At 37.6% G+C, this 16,798-nt stretch overlaps 1 protein-coding gene across 1 annotated transcript; it reads right to left on the bottom strand.

Moving 5' to 3' along the window:
- Positions 1-1,177: 1,177 nt before the first annotated feature.
- On the bottom strand, positions 1,178-11,341 carry sytl2a (synaptotagmin-like 2a). The gene is made up of 11 exons (XM_063013827.1): positions 11,259-11,341; positions 5,525-5,581; positions 5,198-5,280; positions 4,554-4,670; positions 4,251-4,414; positions 3,134-3,236; positions 2,871-3,032; positions 2,657-2,753; positions 2,417-2,513; positions 1,991-2,196; positions 1,178-1,381 (listed from the first exon to the last, which is right to left on the bottom strand). Exons 3-11 carry the CDS (start codon positions 5,264-5,266, stop codon positions 1,233-1,235), a joined length of 1,164 nt encoding a protein of 387 aa, XP_062869897.1. The 5' UTR covers positions 5,267-5,280; positions 5,525-5,581; positions 11,259-11,341; the 3' UTR covers positions 1,178-1,232.
- Between the last annotated feature and the right edge of the window lie 5,457 nt (positions 11,342-16,798).

Below are 16,798 nucleotides of genomic sequence, written 5' to 3'. Positions count from 1 at the left end.
TGCACCTTTTCTGACTTTGTGCTGATAAATGGAAACAGAATAGCATCTATTTTTCAACTTTAAGTTAACAAGGACACATATATTCAGTCACTATTTAAAATGTACATATTTATTCTCCCGTAAGCACAACTATGTGGTGTGGTGTTAACATTACTCTTTTGTAGCAGTGAAAGCTGAAGAAGCAGAAGCGAAATGAAAGGATACCTTACCGAGATGAATTCAAGGATGTCACGATCGTAATTTGGATAAATTATCTTCTGTTGACAGCATTGCTAAGCTAAGTTGGTTGCGTTTGTAGTGGTAAATGTTTGTATTGTTGATGCTGCTTATTTTGCACAAAAACTATTTAGTTGTTTTGTCTGTGTCTGCTTACAAGTACAAATAAAGTACAGATATTGAAAATTTACATAACTGTCCTCCATTATTGTCCTGATTTGCACACTCTTAAAACATAATGAAACATTATGAAGCATCAGCACACAGTGCAACTCAAACTGTAGGTGGACACAATAGTATAAGAGCTATACCTACCCTTTACTCAAGTAATTATATTTATGGATTAATATTACAGCTGTATTAATATGAATGTTGCATTGTTGTGTGTTTCTATAATCTATCACTGAACATGTATTACAGGTACAACTGCATTAATACCAAACTGTGATAATAACAGAGTCACATCATAACATTCACATTACAGTGAACACTCCCAGTTTCAAGGCCCACCAAGAGTTTGCTTCAGAATGTAATGTTTATTAGAATTGTAAAATATTACTCTGCTCAACCTGTAGAGTTGTTTAAATCCCAGTCATGAAAAGCAGAAGCTACAATTCAGCCATATCGAGATCCTTTCCAATTCACACTATGGCACTGTTGCACAGTTAGAATGACTGGGAAACACAATTCTAATTAAAGCATTTCACTAAAAACTGTCCTATTGCAGCTTTTCTTGACTGGGGTTTTAATCTACTACATCATGTGCACAAAGTATAATTCTCAAATAATCATAATTATATAATCTGCAATTTATAGAAAAAAAATATGTTTTAAATATTTTACAAAAAAGCTAACATGTGCTTAGTACTTATTTTATATCTACTGTCCAGTGGTAGTATTTGACAGCTTATTTTATATAAAGAAGTTTTTATTAGCCTAATACACACCATACAACTTGGTATTTTATTTTTTATGCTTCTTTAATTATATGCCAAAAACAAACATATAGGCTGCAACTATCTGGACACAGTTTTTGCCATGATTAACATTCTCAAAGGTACTGTGTCTTCCACCCATTCATTCTTTGATTCAATCATTCTTTTCCACAGTTCAGCTTCACTAGAGTTAGAATCCATCCAGTTCACCTTAGTGCCACGACTCTTACCTGAATAAAGAGAACAAAATCAGTAAATTGCAGTTATAGAATCTGAATTGTGTGAATATAGATTTTCTCACATAATCAGATGAGAGTGTATTCCTGGTTTGTGACCAGGGTTTTTATGTGACGCAATACCCACAGTAACCATGACCAGTATAAAACTGTAAGTAAAAATGAACAACATCATGACGGACATGCTAGAGCACTGGAATTGCAAGACCTACAGAGGGTCTATTTCAGTGGAATGGCAGAGTGGTTAGCTGAGAAGAGTTTCAGTTTATGCAAATAAGGAGCAAAAAGGTGTAACTATAACCACTTAAATGTTCAGCATAGCTGTACATGGTTTATTATTTCCAGCGTGAAACACAGTGCCCCTGTGGTTCCAATTATTTGTTTATATGTGGGTATAATGAACTACTGTTGTTACTATATCAAGACAAAATAAAAAACTGTTTACAATCGTATAAATCTAGTGTACTTTGGCTAACACTTAAGTCTAATTTACATTTTTATTTAAAGGTGTGACAAAAAAAGAAAATAAAACACAAAAGGGTAAAAATATGACACTGTATCTGTAAATAATTATTGATAAGTTTAGATAGAAATGTCTCAAACCTGTTCCCAAGCTAAGCCTCGTCCCTCCTATAAAGTGATTACTGAGTCGATCGTGGTCCCACACGGTAAGCTCAACACTGGTCTCACTCAGGTCCTCTGGTCTGATACCATCAAACACCATGGTGTGATTAAACTCTGGATTTGTCGTCTTCTTCACAACCCGTGTTTTCTGCCGGCTTTTCTGGTTGGTGTCCGGGAGAAGCGAGCTAAAAGCCATAACACAATGTACATAAAAGACTATTGCTAGAGACATACAGTATAAACATCTGACATATGGGCTATAGAAGGATAAGACAGCACATGTTTAACACCAACACAGGAGTATCAGACCCAGAATTGTGGGTATGTAGAAATATGGGGAGGTGGGTTACCCTAAATTCCGAAGGTGTAAATCCTTCTCACTATCTGACATTTTGATTTACATACCATTTGACAAATGGGTCTATAGTTCCTCCACTGGATGGCAGGTTCTTGCATTTTTTTACCCAGATTTGAACCTTGCCAGTCTGGACTGTCTTGTCACCTATGCACAGCATAATAACACAAACTTGTTTTGGCAAATGTATTCCTACAGGTACATTATTTGTTTGGGAAAAACAAGATGAAGTTGCAATAAGTTTAAAGATGTACACTATTTTGATTGGATTGCCATTGCGGGTTACTTACTTTGAGACGTCTGCAGAAAAAAACGTAACGCCACATTCATCTCTCCACTCACTTCCATGTTGTGATTACCACGGGTTGGACTGGAAGGTGTTGAAAACTGAAATGTTGAAACAAGATGTTGTAGAACAAGATGGGCATAAACACCAGATCAGAACAAAATAGGTATTCAGGGCTTTATTATTCTTCATGGCTTAAATATTTAGGAAATTCTTACCCTTTCTTTAAGTTCACAGTCCATCATGTGTGTATTATTGAAGTCCCAGTCAGATAAATCCATATCAACCTCACCAAGAAAACTGTTCCGTCCAAACGTGTCATTATGCCAAACAGACACGTTTAATGTGTTGACTTTCAGGCTCTCCATAGGTATCTTATACTGTTCCAAAAACAAAAAAAGCAAAAGTCATTTTGCTTTAAGTTTTAAACACCATACAAAATGATCTACTACAGTTAGTTATTTCAGTTAGTCATTCATACCCTTAGGATCTCATTGTATATAGGATTCAGAGTCTTCTTCTTCACAGATGTTTTTCTCTTACTCAGCTTTGTTTTGTCAGGTAAAAGGTAACATTTTACATACCTAAACCGTAGGAATACAGACATGATACTATATTAGTGCAACTGGACCAAAGCAACAAATCATCTGAACAATACAGCCATTCTTTATTTCAATGTTTCCAAAGCTACTGTTACATTTACTAACTGCCTTATTTTGGACCCAGCACCACACAGAAACACTGGGTACAAGGCCAAAAAATTGGTTGTAAAATTATGAAAATTATTATTTGTGATTCATTTATATCCCAAAAACAAAGTTCATGTTTAAACACTACTGAAATATTAGCTTCCAAAAGGAATAAACCCATTAAGTATTTTGTCACTGAACTACGATTCAAGCATTGCATCCATGCTGTCCCCCCTGGATTTGTATCACCAGACAAGGGCAGATTTGTACATAGAGCTGTAACATGTATGAAGGAACACGCTATACTCCAAGTACTCCTCCACCACTCATTGACTGAACATTATGAGTCACTGTGGCAGCAGCAAAAAGATGATACAACACCATTCAGCCATCCCTTCCACAGACACAGTCCGACAAGGGACTTAAACAAGAGTTTTTATGTTGGTGGGCATTAAAGACACCCACTTCACCCACACAAGTTGAGAAAGTTTCCCTAAGGGTAATACAGATTTATAAAAGCTAGATTTCACTTTAAATGTAATCAATCAGCTAATCTGTTAACACTATTTGTTGTATAAAATACTAAAGGCCAGTGATAGCTCAGTGGTTAAGGTACTGGACTAGTAAACAGAAGGTTGCCGGTTCAAGCCCCGCCACCACCAAGTTGCCACTGTTGGGTCCCTGAGCAAGGCCCTTAACCCTCAATTGCTCATCGTGTTCTGCTCATTGTGTAAGTCGCTTTGGATAAAAGCGTATGGTAAAAATGTAAAATTTATATTTTATTTATTTCTTTACACATCATCATAATACCTTTTAAGGTAATGGAGGTTTGAAAATTTCCAACTGCAGCTGTAATTGCAACAATTACATCTCTGTGTCAGGATTATTTTAGTTAAAGAAAACACTCACGGATCAGAACGGTTCCTCTTAGGCTCTACAGCTGCCAAGTCTCTGCACTGGACAACAAAGATTTGCAACTCTCCCAGCTTGGGCACGTAGTTAATGGCAAACTGAATGGTTCCCCTGACTCCTACGTGGCCAAACTCTGCACCGTAAATGTTCATCACACTTCCCTTTCATTCCAAAGAAAAGCAACTTACAATCATTATTAGGTAAAACACTAATTAGCACAAATCAAGAAGTAATTTAACATGCATGTGAACATGTTAATTCAAGTCTGTTTCAAATGGATTAGAAATGCTTCAGACATACAGAAGACATGGAGGCAAGTCCAGATGAGGCACTGATGTTCGTCTTGGTGCTGCTTTTTCTCCGTCTATCCGAGTGAAAAATGTTTACTGAGAGACCGTCACTTTCTTCATCATTGTCCTGAGAAAGATAAAAGAATGAAAGTCAATCAGGCTAAGCAGTAATGTGGAAATACCATATATGGGCATTGGACATACCAGTGGCAAAGTTGTGTTCATTTATTCAATGAAGTTATTATGTTTTGGCTGCTCTCATATTTAGGAGTCACCACAGCGGATAAATTTGGTCTGCAGACCCGACTGGGCACAGTTTTTCCTCCTTCGTTATTTTATCCGACATGGAACCAAGCCAATCATGTCTGTGTAGACACCCGAAAAGATGATAGCATCACCCAGCAGTAGTGAGCTAGCATGAATATACTGCTGGGCCACCAGAGTGCCTCCAATAAGTTATTATAAATTAAAATGGCTATTTATATAAATATTTATAATGTGTCATGGTTTGGCGTAATGTACTATTTATATAAATATTTATAATGTGTCATGGTTTGGCGTAATGTACTGGTAAAGTCACCCCAAAAAGATTAAAAAAAAAGTTACTTAAAAGTAAGATAGAAAGGCAATGGTAAGTCCAAAAACCACAGTTACCTGCTGTGGTAGGAAATCAGGAACTGAGCAACTTAGTCTCTTTGTCCGCTCTGGGTCCAAGACTGGCATGAGGGTATTAGGTGCTGCAGACACCCACCCAGCAACAGCAGTGATGGTACAACAACAACAAAAAATTTTTTAATTAAAAAAGGGACACTAATTTCAAGATGAAAATCTACTTCAGATAATCATGATACGTGCAAAAAATAAGATGGACAACAAATCAACATCCTTACATGATTTGGACTTGACATTTTTGGTTTGAAGTTGGTATTTGTTGTTTGTATGTGTTATTTAAAATACTATACAGTATAAATATATGCTTACCATCCTCCGCACTCAGTGTTATTTCAATTCCTGGATCATTATTGCACCTTTCATCTCCTTGGTGTTAAATGGCAAAATCATAAGAGAGAAAAACATGCAATACAGTTAATAATAAAATGCAGTGGATGCTGTTTCAAAGCACATGTACAGTTCTGTCTATTTTTTGTTATTCATTGTTGTCAATCATTACATACAATCTCCAGTTTATGTTTGACTGACAAACCTATTGTATTGTATAGGTAAATATAAAATACAATAGAACAGGACACCTGCAAAGACTAAATAAGACTAAGGTTACGCTAAGGAACACTGTTCTGGAAGGTTCCACAAAACTGGTAGCAGACAAGGTCATCAAGAATTAGTATAAAAAGGGCATCCACCCATGGATTAGTCTTAGCAAGCAAGAATGAGCCGTGGTTCACCACTTTGTGCCAAACTGTGGTTTCATTATTAAACTACATTGTTTTGATTGTTTTATTGTGATTTTCAAAGTTTTGTTCTTTGAAGTGTATTCTTCTAAAGAACACAATGTATAAATGTTTCTTGGATGACATACAACACTTTTTGAATTTCTAATCCATATTCTAGTAATCTATTACTGTTCAACCCTATTAGGGCATAAAACAACATATTTCACACTTTTGAATCTCAGACCTAGCATTGAAGACCTATATTTAACAAAATCAGGTCAGGTTTCAGGAGACCTTTGTACTCACTTGAGGGCAGAGTTGAAATGTCTGATTTTGTAAATATAATTTAGAAGTTTACTGGCATGTACGCTCACTGAATGCCTAGAAGTTAAATAATCATTGGGGGTTTTTCTTCCACTGTATATTCAGGAAAAAAGAATGGACCCAAAGGGAATCACAGAACCTGGTGTTCCAGAACCATTATTAAGTGCCCAAAAACAGAATTGTTAGAGTTAATTAAAACCATGTCTGCTTGGGTTTTCTCTGGCTAAATCTTTTTTACCCACATGCCAATAACAGGTAAGTAAGTGAGGCAAAACAAAAATAATAAATAATTTTTTTTTTTTAAACTGCCAGATCTTAATAAATACCCAGCTAGTACCAATATTCAGTGGAAAAGGCCCTTATTAGTTTCAGCTCTTAACTAGTTTAAATGAGTGAGCTAATGATTGAAGTGAAATTAGTTTCATTAGGATAATTTTGTGAAACGCGCATTTCTATTTATTGTAAAAACAGAGTACATACAGAGTAGATTTAAAAGACACTGCCAGTGTAGAAACAAGGTTTTGAAAATGAAATGCAATATTTGAAATTATATTGAGAAGAAATTCAGAAATAAGGCCAGATTTCCATGGAAACAACTAAAAAGCCCTTTTAAGTCTGAAAAGAACTCCAAAATTTTGGTTGTAATTGTAATTTAGGTTTGACAAATGTCTCATGAAAAATGAATATTTCCATTGCTTTCATTGAAACCCTGCTTCTACAAATACTAAAATGTAAAAATTAAATCCGATTGGTACTACAGAACCCTGACCGGGCCAGGTAAAGAAGCTCACGGGCTGAACCTGTCCGAGACAGGGATGAGGCTTCAGGTGAGGTGCTGCTCCAGGACTCGTAGGTGATCATTTCCGATTCTGGGTGGGACTGTCCAGAGGGAGAGTCATAATTGCTTATTCCAGGCTGTGATCCATTATCAGAACTCTTGATAACCTGTACACTGGCCCCCTTCTGCCCTGCTGATTGGTCTAAACCCCTGAATATGCTTGTAAACTCTGGAGAACTTGAGTTATGCTGAGAACTACTTGAAATATAAGACTTGACTAGACAGATGTTGGGCTGTGTGCTGTCCTGCTGTTTTCGTTCTTTGTTACCTTCTAATAATGTCTTTCTGTGGTGCTCAGATGATGATAATAGCTGTACTGATGTCTGATTCTGAGATTCACATGAGCCGCGGGCAAGAATTTGTTCTTTCCTAATAATATCACCTATGCTGATTTTTCCTGGGGACTGGGATCTTCCAAGGCTTAAAGAAGACTGTCGAGATGTGACCTGATAGTCTGGATTCTGCTCAAATGTACATGTCAAAATAGACATGTGCTGTTCAGGTCTCTCAGCCAGGTCATTGCAATCACACAACTCTTCAACACATGACGGTCCAAGTGGATAGCTTGATAGATCTTTGCAAGTGGTCAAACGTACAAGCCGATCCACTTGGATATTTTGAGTTGGACTAATATCTATAGGAAATGCTCTTAGTGATAAGACCTTTCTAGGCTCTTTAACCGGAAACAACTCTCTAGGTGGTACCTTGGGGATGTGTCTTGGGGTGGGAGCTCTGACAAGCTCAGTGACTTTTAGTTTGTCATCCGTTATACCTAAGACTGCGTTTTGAAAAGGCGGCGATCTTGGAATGAGCTTTTTGCTCTCGTTTGAATCTGACTTGAAGGTGCTGCATGCTGAGGGAACTTTGGTGGGACTTTTCTCACCCTTTTCCTTTAATGAAGTTGCCATCATGCCAACCTCTTTGTTTAAAGAGAAGATTTTTGCCTTAAAGAATCTTCCTGGATCAATGCTGGTAGGGCTCGTATCCAGTGGTGGGTTGTTGAGAATGATGCCTTGTTGAGAATTATGCCTTGGAGATGCTATAACATTGACATCTGGTATGCAATCGTGACTGCTGATCATTATTTTAGGGCCACTTCTTTCACAGTGAGTAGCAGGCTCAGTATTCTTCTGAATCAGGGCTTTTCTGATTGATGGAATGGGGGTAGGAATTTCATTATTAAGTGTAGCTGGAGACTCCTTACGCTCTTGTAGTTTTTGATTAATAGTAAAAGACGACATTTTTTCACCATGAGATGGTAAAACAGTAACATCGTGTTCATTTTTGTTTTCATTGTGTGGTTTACAAAAATCCTCAAAAGAACTATGTTCATCCTCGGTGCTGTCTATTGTTTTGGCTTCTAAGGTGCTGATGTTAATCTGTTCATGGTCCTCTGACATCTTTTGATCCAGAGTCTTGTTTTCATTTTTAAAAGCTTCAAGCTGCTCACTGCGATTTCCATCTAGACCTTTTTTAATTTTTAAAATTGTTGTCTCTTTGGTTCGCTTCTCCCCAAAAGACTTCAAACTCGCAAGTCTATTTAGTGATTTGTCACTGCTGTCAAGACTCTCTTCACCAGCTATGTCATCTGGTGTGTCATCATCCTCTGTGATAAAAAGTTCTGGCAACTGCTCATGCTCCTCGGTTGCCATGTTTGGTTCAGAAGAAGAATCCTGCACATCATCATGGTCATCCAGCTCTTGATTTAGAGGTGTGTCAGGGACTTGGTGTTCAGGAATTACATGTTCTTGTACATCATCAGGTGGACACACTAGGTTTTCTTTGGTAAGCTTGTTTTCAGGACTTTCAGATGTTGTCTTCTGTCTTGAAAGCAATGTAAGCAATCCTCTTCTAGGTTTTGGAGATGGCTTCTCTTTTATCTCCTCGGCTTCAGGTGTATTTTCCACATCTGGAGATTCATGACTCTCCAAGTCTTCTTTGTTCTGCTCTTTTAAAACATCAGGTCTCTCTTTTGCTTTAGATCGGTCTCTCTTCCCAAACCACCCAAGTACCTTATTGACGGGGCTTTCCTCTCCCTGTGTTGTCACTTGGGACTGACCCTCTACCTTACCTTGTACTAGAGGAATGTCATGATGCTCAGAAACCTGCGAGGTACAAGGCTCAGGATAATCCTCATGATGATCTGCAGAAAAGATACTTACACAGATCAGGACTTGAACTGTAAATATTTAACATGAAATACTGATACAGGATCTTAGTCATAGTGTGTCATAAAAGCAAAACTAAACCAGAGTGCTTACATGCCATAGCAGGCAGGAACAATGGTGTGTCCCAATAAAAATACAAATCATTACCCCAATTCATGCAAAATAACCCAACACTGAATTCAGTTGCACGGACGGTGGTAGATTCACATTCCTTGCAGAACCAATTTACCGATCACCATTTGTAACTATTGCATCATACATGCACAGGCAGTGATACGCAGCAATACAGTACATGTTGCATGTGCAGGTAAGCATTAAGCATTAGCGATGATAACTGGGACTGAAGAGCAGTGAATCAATACCTACCCCATATGTAGCATACAGCTGAAGTCAAAAGTTCACAAACATTTATTAAACAACATACATGTAATGGCAGTCTTGGGATTTTAATACTTTTTTGTGCATGGGTAAAAAATATGGACAGATTAGATAGAAATCAGGTCAAACAAAAAAGCTTAATTAGTTGTTTAGTCACTGTTAAGACTCCATCAGTGTAAAGGAAAAGAAAATAACTGTAAATTATGGCCTTCAATCACAAATCTGCTTGGTTACAAGGGTTTACCGTGTGTTGTATTTGCAATATGATGATAGTATGATGTTAGGTAAACACATTTACTGCTAAAAATTAAGATCCATCCAAGTCAAAAAAATATGAAAATATGAAAATTCTAGTGATTTCATGATGATACAAACTGGTTTGCGAGTTGCGCAGTGGTCTGTTAGGCTAGATCCAGTTTTGAATCTCAGTGGTGCTATCAACCAGCGGGTGTCTACACAGACATGACAGTTTATGTCTGGAGAAGGCCTAAAGCCCTGCCATGGATTGGCACCCTGGTCCAGGTCTAAGTTATTCCTACTTTGAGCCCAGTGTTTCCCAGTTAAACCGAGCCTGCCAGGCTCATAAAAATGAAATGAAAAAAAAAAAAAAGGTTCAAAGGGACAAAAAAAAAAAAAAAACAGTTTTTGATCTTAGCAGAAAAACATTCCAGCAGTCTATGTACTCTATAGTCTGGTCATGTGTAGAAGCTTAAAGCTTTAGTGTAGGTCTACATTCTTTTATACAATCCCTTCTACACGTACGGCTCTCACTTTCCCATGTGCGTGGGTTTTACTTTACTATTTTTTTTTACTTGAGTTTTAAGATCATAGCATTGGCAACATGGATTATTATTGGTCCGGTCCGGTCCTAATTAGTGATATCTGCATTAAAGACGCAGACAGTCTACATTGACGGTTCTGGAGCCGTTGAGGTGCTGCGAACACTGATATACATCAATAGATTTGTGTGTCCTGTGACACCCTAGCCAGCTAAAAAATATAGAAAAAAAGAGAATTACTCCTCTAAAGTGATATATTGTGTTGGTGTTTTTCAGTGCTGTGTAAAGCTAAAACTTTGGTTTAGGTTTCCACTAAGACAGCACAAGACAGAGCAATCATGCAAAGCATTAGAAGCATGCTTGAGTTCAACGGCTATTGTAAAAAAGCCCAGATGCGTCCACGTGCAGCCCCGAATGGAGATCAGTCAATCAGACTTACTGTTTATGCAAGGAAAATGCTCTGACTCGAATTCATCTTCGCATTGCAACTCCAGCAAAAAACAACATATTAATTATAAATTCATAATACATCCTAATAAAAGAGTACATACATAAACGTTCACATTGATTTGGTTTAATGACTAGCCAACAATAATGCAGCTGCAAAAAGAAAAACTACAGAATAAACACTGGATTCATTTAAATGTATGACTTAAAGTTAAGGGCCTTGCTCTTGGGACTCATGGTGGCAACTTGGTGGGAGTGGGGCTTAAACCAGCGACCTTCTGATCACTAGTCCAGTATCTTATCTACTGAGCTATTACTGCCCTAACTTAACAACCCAAAGATTCAACAGCCCCCAAATCATATCTTGAGTGTAATTAGTGAGGCTCTCACCCTCAGCAGGTATCTGTGGTGTCCGGCCTGCTTTCACAGGGGCCAGTGGTGATTCTTTAGGAACCCGATTCGAGTCCCCAGTTAGCTGCTGCTCCGTTGAAGGTACTCCATTTGTTCGCATATGTTCATCCGTCTTCTCAGTGGACTCTGATTTTAAAGGTTTGCTGTTGAAAGGATTCTTTCTAGGCTGCAAAACCAGTATCGTTTGTAAGTGCAGATTTGGATAAGGAATTCTACAGTTAATAGATTGAATAAAAACTGGAACACGTGTACCTTGATTTGAGGGTATGAGACTTTATTATCTACCACTTGGCAATGATCCGCCCTGTTAAAAGAAACAATGATTAATGTGAAACCCTGATTGCATGAGGAAAAATTACACCACACTATTATGCGTTTAATATCTATAACCTTGAACATCAGAAAAAAACTCTAATGAATACTATCATTAATAATTTATTTTACTAGGAAAAGCTTTTCCCTGACACTGACAAAACAGCAAGATTTTGTGAGGCACAGTGTTTAAAGACCACATTAAGGGTTTAAGTGTTCTGAAGCCCAAATTATGTTTACCTGTTATCTCCTGAAGTGGATGACAAGTCTGGTATTAGTCCAGATAGTTCTGGTGGAACAAAGACGTCCTTTGTCTCGTTTTTCGAAATGCTAGGCTTCTCTGGCCAGATCTGGGTAAGCTCCACTAAAATATACACAAAACAAAAATATGAAGAGCTATTCACATTGGTGTGTTTTAAAACAGAGCAGGAAAGGCCTAGTCCTTGATAAGGAATAACGGCTCGAGGCTTGCCACTTTGCCAAAAATGCATCATTGAAAGCAAATGACTAAGCACAGTGGAAGCAAAATGTTAACAATGTCCAGCAATGGTGCCAACTATTCTGGGCTCAAGCATACTCAAAAAGCCAAGACTTTTAACATTGATTGAGACTTTCCTAAACAACATCAGTGCCCAGCCAAACAAATGCTCCAAATTCCTATAGACATACTTCAAAGTCTTGAGTGAAGCCTACTCCGAAGAGTGGATTCACTTTATTTGAAAAAGAAGCAGTTTTAATGTGCATTGTTTTGAAATGGAATGTCAAACGAGCTCATGATCAGGTGTCCACATACTTTTGGTCAAATACTTTACACCTACACATGTGAAAACGTTTGACTACAGCTGTAAATTCTGATTATACACTGCGCCGATACTGTGGTGAATAGTTGCCTAAAGCAATACTTTTGTGAGTGTTGTTTAAAAGGTGGTGGCTGTGATCATCTGATGCTGATTTTCCCAGCACTAATGACCTTACATTAGAAGGCTGGACCGTCTTTCTGGTTTCCAATAATCACTTACATATAGTCACAGGTTTCCTCTGTGTTATGGATGATCTAATTATGTCGGTTCCATGAATCTTGTCTCTGTGTCTGGATGACTTTGTCTCATAAAACCACTCTCCGGTCAGGTACTTCAGCTTGCGTTTGTCTCTCTCGGTCTTCTTTAACTTCCTGGAGGAGAAAGGCGAGAGACATGTTGTAACTGAGAGGGGCATGTTTCAACTGAGACACTTACACTTTACTATGGTGTTTGGCATTTTTCTAAAGGAACAGCAGCACTTAGTCAGAGGTAAACAGCTGTGTAATCTGATCGTCTGTTTTTGGTTGTTTTCACTCTCCCAAGTGCTAGCACGAACACAAGTGCGAGCGCTAGACTTAAATATGCATCGCTACAGATCACAAGACCTGACTTTGTTCACAGTTTGCGCTGTTTATCGGTGCAGCTAATCAAAATCCCAGAATGTTTAGGGAAACTTATATTTAGTACATTGAATTAAGCCAATATCACGCTTCAAAATGTTGTGGCTTGATTTTCAGCCAAGACCAACTGCGAAATCTGTAGCACCTCCAAGCCAGGCCAATGGTATCTTTAAGACTCCAACTCTGACTCTGAAGCTCTCAGGGGTGTAATTAGACTATGGCATCACTTAAAGGAGTAATTCGATGAAATTAAACTTCATTTTTTATCTTTGTTCAACACTAAATCTAGTAACACACATACTTAACTACTCAGAATGTGAAGTGTAGTGTTAGAGAGTGGGAACATTAAAAAAATATTATTTTTTCAGTTAACATTAATATTTATTAATGTTTTAAATAATAAATCCTAGATTTGAAATTAGATCAATGTTCAGGACACTTTGCTTAATTAAAAATGCATTTTAAAGTTAATTTTCATATCCATTTACACATATAATGTCATGGGGATTGAAATGTCGCAGATTTAGCAGATGGCCCTTAAACACCCTTAACTGTTATCACTTTAGATAAATGCTTAAAAAGCAAACATTGGTCTTGAATCATTAGTTTAAACAGACTGTGTCTATTTTTGTGACATGGTTTATGAATTTTTTTTTCTAATATTTGACATAATATGCATTTTCTGCTACAATACATAATCAAGCAATCTTTTACTGTCACTACTTACAACAATGCTAGCATTTTCTGATATCCGACGTCTAGAAAAAGGGCTACAAAATAAACAAAATGTAACCTAGTGGTCTTACTTAATTCGCTGTTCTTCAATTTCGTTTAGCTTAGCATCTCTCCTCAAAACTGCCAGGATCGTCTCCTGCTCCTCTTCAGTCAGGCAGCTCACGTCGATCATGCTGATGACCGGAACAGACTTCGAATCAGACGGACAGTTACTGGTCTGTGTGCAGGTTGACACTAATGTTGGATCAGCCTTTAGATGCTCTTAGTCATTAGAATTTCTCAGTTTGAGGCAGCCTCAGCAAGCAGCATCACTAACTTTTGGCCATCCATATGTACGTGTTAAGGTGCTAAGCAGGATGGTCATTCAACAGCTACAAAACAAAACAGAACAAGGGCCGGGATCAATACAACATCCATGATTAAAGAGATATAACAGCTAGACACATTTATCTCTACTGGAACATGACTGTAATTGGAAGTCATTGTTTTTTAATATGGCTCACATGCAATAATTCAGAATTCTTGTCCTGACACAGCACCACACAAACAGTCTAAAACAACATAAAACATGACATGTGATGTGGCATTACCAGCCCAAGATTCAGGGTTCAAATGTCAGCAATTCTATCAGTCAGGCAGGCTTGATTGGGTATGTCTAAATGGGATGGTGGCAAAATAGCCTAGCCACTGGAAAGTGCACTTGTCAGTGCCGGCCCCAAGCCCAGAATGCCAAATATGTGTTAAACCTTAAAGGCAACATGGTGGACATGGCAATGGTATAACCTCTTTTCTACTGCAGTAGTAACCCAGCAGACATACAATATTTTTTAGTTGTTCTATTAAGGTTGCAACATTAAATGATCTAAACACAACCATTAGTATTTGCTGTGTTGGGTATTTGAGGCTAACAGTTTTTAAAAATGTTTGTTGGTTAAACCAAACAGCATTTTGATTCAGGTCCCATTCAGCTACACGTTGGGCATGACCAATACATTTTAATAAAAGTACTAGAAACTGTTTTGCGTGTTCTCGTTGTCACATTTTTTATGGTGATCTTAAACCATGTGACAAACACTCATATGAAAGAGCAAATACTTTTTTCACAACACAGTACTTGATTAAATAAAACATAATTGCTAATTCAAAACAGCACAGCGGTGCAGATAATAGAGTAAGTGCCACACAGCAAAATAATTCCTGAGGGCATTTACTCACTCCTGGCACTCCTGGTTACTGTCTGTGAGAGGTTCTGCATGTCTGCATTGGATTTGTTTCCAATACAATCAGATTTACTCTTCTTTAAAAGACAAATTAGACAAGACAATGAGCACAACCAGTCGAACAAATTTTACCCTGTGTGTGTGTGTGTGTGTGTGTGTGTGTGTGTGTGTTTTTTCTTTTTTTTCTAATTTACAGACATTCTGCTTGGAAGGAAAAGCGTACATAATCACCTCCCAGAGCTAACGACCTCTTCCTGTGATAAACCCCCTGATTCATATCCAGGAACCTTAACAGACTTGAGATGACAGATCTGGCAGCAGAACTTACGTAATGAGAACATTAGAAAATCGTCGCATTTTACCAAAACAGTGGAGAGAAATCAGCAGCCTGTAAACAATCTGCAGATCACTCAGCAGCTTTAATCAGATTTGTGTATGTAAGATTGATTGGTTTTCTTAGGTAAAGAAGGCTTGTTAGCATTGGTTTAAAAAGCATATTACAATACAAGTTTTGTTCTAAAAGAAAATAGAAAAATATGTTGGCTTGAAGTGATGTAATGACTTATATAAAACACATAATGCACCCACGTTGTTAAATAAAATTTCTATGTTCTTATTGAGAGAACTGATTTTCTTTTTAATAAACCATTTAGACAGTTTATAATGTCCAAAATTAATCTGAATTCCCAATGTTCTGTCACTCCATCTCACAATCTATGAAAAGTATGACATGTTCTCCAAATAAAGTGGGTTTTCTCTGGGTACTTTCGTTTCCCACTTTCCAAAAACATTCCCTCTAAAATGTTTAAGTGAATAATGTGTGTGTTGCCCTGCAACCTGACCAGGATTGAGTAGTCAAATAAAAAATAAAGTCAAAATAATAAATAAACAAATATTTTTAATGAGGTGTCTTGTGCAGCATTATGCCACAGCTATAGTGGGTGCCACATAACAACATGGGTACTGGGGACCTGGGTTTGAGCCTTGCCTCAGGTCACTGTCTGTGAGAAGTTCTTCACATGCCAGTGCAAGTTTGCTCCAGGTACTTGAATTTCCTTCCACCTCCCAAAAACATGCAGAAGCCAGGTCGACTGCTCTTAATATTTGTGCTTTTGGATCAATTTAAACCTGATTTGAAGTTGTTTATAAAAATGATTGGTATCATGTTGGAAATTGACAAAGAGAGTTAAATGTATATAAAGAGAACAGAGTGCACATATATTTTACACCAGTCTGTGCTAATAAAATCAGCTGACCAAAACTCAGACCATAATTAAAATGACTTTTTTTATCTTCAATTTAGCCATACATGTTGGAACATGAACACTGGTCACTTGTTACAGCATGCTGCATATTTTACATAGAAAATCAGCAGAATCCTGAAGCAATCTAAACAACTGTTAGTTTTTATCTTCTGGTTTGTTATTCTTGTAAATGTGTAGTAAATAAAGAATTAATGAAAAATTAACAAATACCTCAGACTCAAACTTCCTCCAAATCTCGCCAACTCCAAAGGGGGGAAAATGGAAAAAGAGAAAAAATTAAATTTGTGTCAAAATAGTCATTAAGTTGCCCTGTAGCATCTGGAAGACTAAAAATAGTATTCCGTATTTAATGAGCATGCTATTAAAGTATTTTAAATCCCGTTTTTTGGTGATGAACTTGCCCTGACGCAAAGCAAGCAAGCGCACAAAGTCGAGGCGCTCACTCACTCAGAACTCAGAACTGATCTCAGATCAGAGCAACCCTGCACCGAATCAAAACTCAGACACGGATCCTCTGAAGCCAACAACACCAACACCACAGGGCTTTAACTCAGGAACTGTGGACCT

This window comes from Trichomycterus rosablanca, chromosome 18, assembly GCF_030014385.1.
Source record: "Trichomycterus rosablanca isolate fTriRos1 chromosome 18, fTriRos1.hap1, whole genome shotgun sequence".
Classification (NCBI taxonomy): domain Eukaryota; kingdom Metazoa; phylum Chordata; class Actinopteri; order Siluriformes; family Trichomycteridae; genus Trichomycterus; species Trichomycterus rosablanca.
Note: the sequence above shows the minus strand (reverse complement) of the source record. Positions and strands in the feature narration are given on the sequence as shown.